Raw genomic sequence first — 2,891 nt, 5'->3', positions numbered from 1 at the left:
GCCCTCCCTGGGATCGCGTCGCCCTCCCCAAATCCGCGTCCCCGAATCCTCCTCCGCGTCGCCCTCCCTGGGATCGCGTCGCCCTCCCCGGGATCACGTCACCATCCCCAGATCCGTGTCGCCCTCCCTGGGATCGCGTCGCCCTCCCTGAATCCGCATCCCCGAATCCTCCTCCGCGTTGCCCTCCCTGGGATCGCGTCGCCCTCCCCGAACCCGCGTCCCCGCGTCCTCCCCGCCGCCCGCTCCCCGCTCCCAAATTCCCACCGCGCCTCTTCCCCGCAGTTCCTGGAGCTCTGCACCCGCCTGACGGAGGAGCACCCGGAGGTGATCCCTTTCCTGGCCGGCCGCCACCAGAAAGCCAGCGCCGCTTTCCTGGCTTCGGCCGAACTGCGCAACGTGCTGAGCCGCTGCCTGGGCCGCGTGCGAGCGCGTCGCAACAAGGTCTACGTCTACATCAACGAGCTCTGCACCGTCCTCAAGGCCCACACGCTGCGGCGCAAGGTGGCCTTGGCCACCGCCGTCCCCGTCCCCGTCCCCGTCCCCGTCCCGCCACCCACCGACGCGGAGGAACCACCCGAGACGGAACCATCTGCTGAACAACCTGGCGGCTCCACCGGCGGCGGCTCCAAGCGGCAAATCCGCTACTTGGAGAACCTTCTGCGCGTCTACACGGGCGAGATCCGACGGCTGCAGGAACGCGAGCTGGATTTAGCCGAGCTGGACAGCGAGGATTCGCCGTATTTGCAGGAAAGCCGCCTCAAGCGGAAGCTCATGCGCATCTTCGAGCGCCTCTGCCAGCTCAAGCGCTGCAGCAGCCTCACGGGCCGCGTCATCGAGCAGCGCATCGCCTACCGCGGCACCCGCTACCCCGAGGTCAACCGGCGCATCGAGCGCTTCATCAACCGGCCCGAGGCTTTCCCCGATTACGCCGACATCCTCAAGGTGATCCAGAAAGCCAGCGCCCGCCACAGCCTCGGCTTGGCCCGCCGCCAGATGGAGAGCATGGCTCAGGATGCTTTCCGCGAGGTCGGCAACCGCCTCCAGGAACGCCGTCACCTCGACCTCGTCTACAATTTCGGCAGCCACCTCACCGATCAGTACCGGCCCGGTGAGTGCGACAGCACCGCAACACCCCTTCTCCCACTTATTTTCCCTACGTTTGACTTTCCTCCTTGTTGTCGCATCCGTAGGGACCGATCCGGCCCTGCTGGACGCCGACTTGGCCAAGCGGCTGCGCAAGAACCGGACGGTGGCGTTGAGCCGCCTCGACGCCGTCATCTCCCGTTACGCCCAGCTGCAGGACGAGAGCGAGGAGGAAGAGCGCGGGCGCAAACGGGCCGCTCGGCGCCGGGCGGATGATGCCGTCGCCGTCGGAGCCGGAGTTTCCGGAGCTGCCGGATCCCCCGCGGCGCCGGTGGAGGAGGTGAGCGTGTCGGGATGATGATGGTGGTGGCCAAACCGCCCCCTGCTCTGACGTCCCCATTTTTTGGCAGGGCCGAGAGAGCGGYGCGGCGAAGAGCCGCCGAGCCGCCGAGGAAGAAGAGGAGGAGGAGGAAGAGGAGGAAGACTCGGAGGAGGACGACGAGGAGGAGGACGACGACTCTTCGGATGCAGACGGCGAGGCGGAGCTGCTGCCGAGCCGGGCCGGAGCGGGCGAGGAAGAGGAGCAGGAGGAAGCCGCCGCCGCCGCGCAGGGTGGGTAACGCGCCGCCCGGACGCCTGGGCCCTCGGCACACGTTTTGGGGAGGGAACGACCCGTTTAAGCTCTCCGTTTCCCCCCCCGGCAGGCGCGGGCGATGCCGGCAAGCCGGACCGGCGGTCGGCAGCCGCTAAAGACGAGCGGCCCGAGGAGGAAGAGGAGGAAGAGGAGGCGGCGAGGACGAAGGAAGCCGCCGGCCAGAGCCCCGCGCACGAGCTCTTCGTCCTGGAGATCGAGACGCTGCCGCTGGAGCCCGGTGAGACGCCGCCGCCGTCGCCGCCGCCGGCTCCCGACGCTTCCGAAGCCACCCCCAAAACGGCTCCGTCCTCGCCGGAGCCTTCCGAGGCCACGCCGTTGGCTCCCCCCTCGCCCGAAGCCGTCTCTTCCCGCACGGCTCTCCCGGCTCCGAGGCCGCTCCGGCGTCACCGCCGCCCGCTCCGCGTTCGGCTGGCGGCTAAGCGCAAGCGCCCCCCCGGCGGCTCCCGGCCCTTGGAGAACGGTGCCGGTGCCGGCGCCGGTGCCGGTGGCATCAGCTCCACCAGCTTCAACGGCAGCGCCGGGCGCAAACGCCCCCGTCCCGACCTGCCCGCCGGCGCCAGGTACGGAGCGGCAGAGGGGGGGGCGAAAAAAACCCCGCAGCGGGGGGGAAAAAACCCACAGCGGGGGGGAAAACCCCGTGATGGGGGGGAAAAATCCACGATGGGGGGGAAAAACCCCGTGATGGGGGGAAAAAACCCGCAATGGGGGGAAAAAAACCTGCGATGGGGCAAAAAAAACTGCGACGGGGAGGAAAAATCCCACAGTGGGGGGAAAAAAACCCAGCAGCGGGGGGAAAAAACCCAGCGGCGGGGGGAAAAAAACCCAGCGGTGGGGGGAAAAAACCCGTTATGGGGCAAAAAAAACCCGCGTCGGGGGGGAAACCCTGCGACAGGAGGGAAAAACCCCGCAACGGGAGCAAAAAAAACCCGCGATGGGGCAAAAAAAACCCGCAACGGGGGGGAAAAAAACCGTGGTGGGGGAAAAAAACCCGCGACGGGGGGAAAAACCCCGTGGCAGGGCAAAAAACCCCCCCATGATGGGGCAAAAAACCCCCGCGACGGGGTGAAAACCCCACGGCAGGGCAAAAAAAACCCCACGGCGGGGCAAAAAAACCCCACGGCGGGGCAAAAAAACCCCACAGCGGGGCAAAAAC

The 2,891-nt window shown here is 67.7% G+C and overlaps 1 protein-coding gene across 1 annotated transcript; it reads left to right on the top strand.

The window, feature by feature from the left end:
- Positions 1-9: 9 nt before the first annotated feature.
- DAXX (death domain associated protein) lies at positions 10-2,320 on the top strand (the record flags this gene model as incomplete). The annotated part of the gene is made up of 4 exons (XM_026059569.1): positions 10-1,108; positions 1,191-1,423; positions 1,494-1,695; positions 1,788-2,320. Coding segments are annotated over 4 exons (2,067 nt in total), but the record flags the coding sequence as incomplete, so codon positions are not given.
- Between the last annotated feature and the right edge of the window lie 571 nt (positions 2,321-2,891).

The sequence above is a fragment of the Apteryx rowi genome, unplaced genomic scaffold, assembly GCF_003343035.1.
Source record: "Apteryx rowi isolate R43461 unplaced genomic scaffold, aptRow1 scaffold_1597, whole genome shotgun sequence".
Lineage (NCBI taxonomy): Eukaryota > Metazoa > Chordata > Aves > Apterygiformes > Apterygidae > Apteryx > Apteryx rowi.
This window is presented reverse-complemented; position numbering and strand designations above follow the sequence as displayed.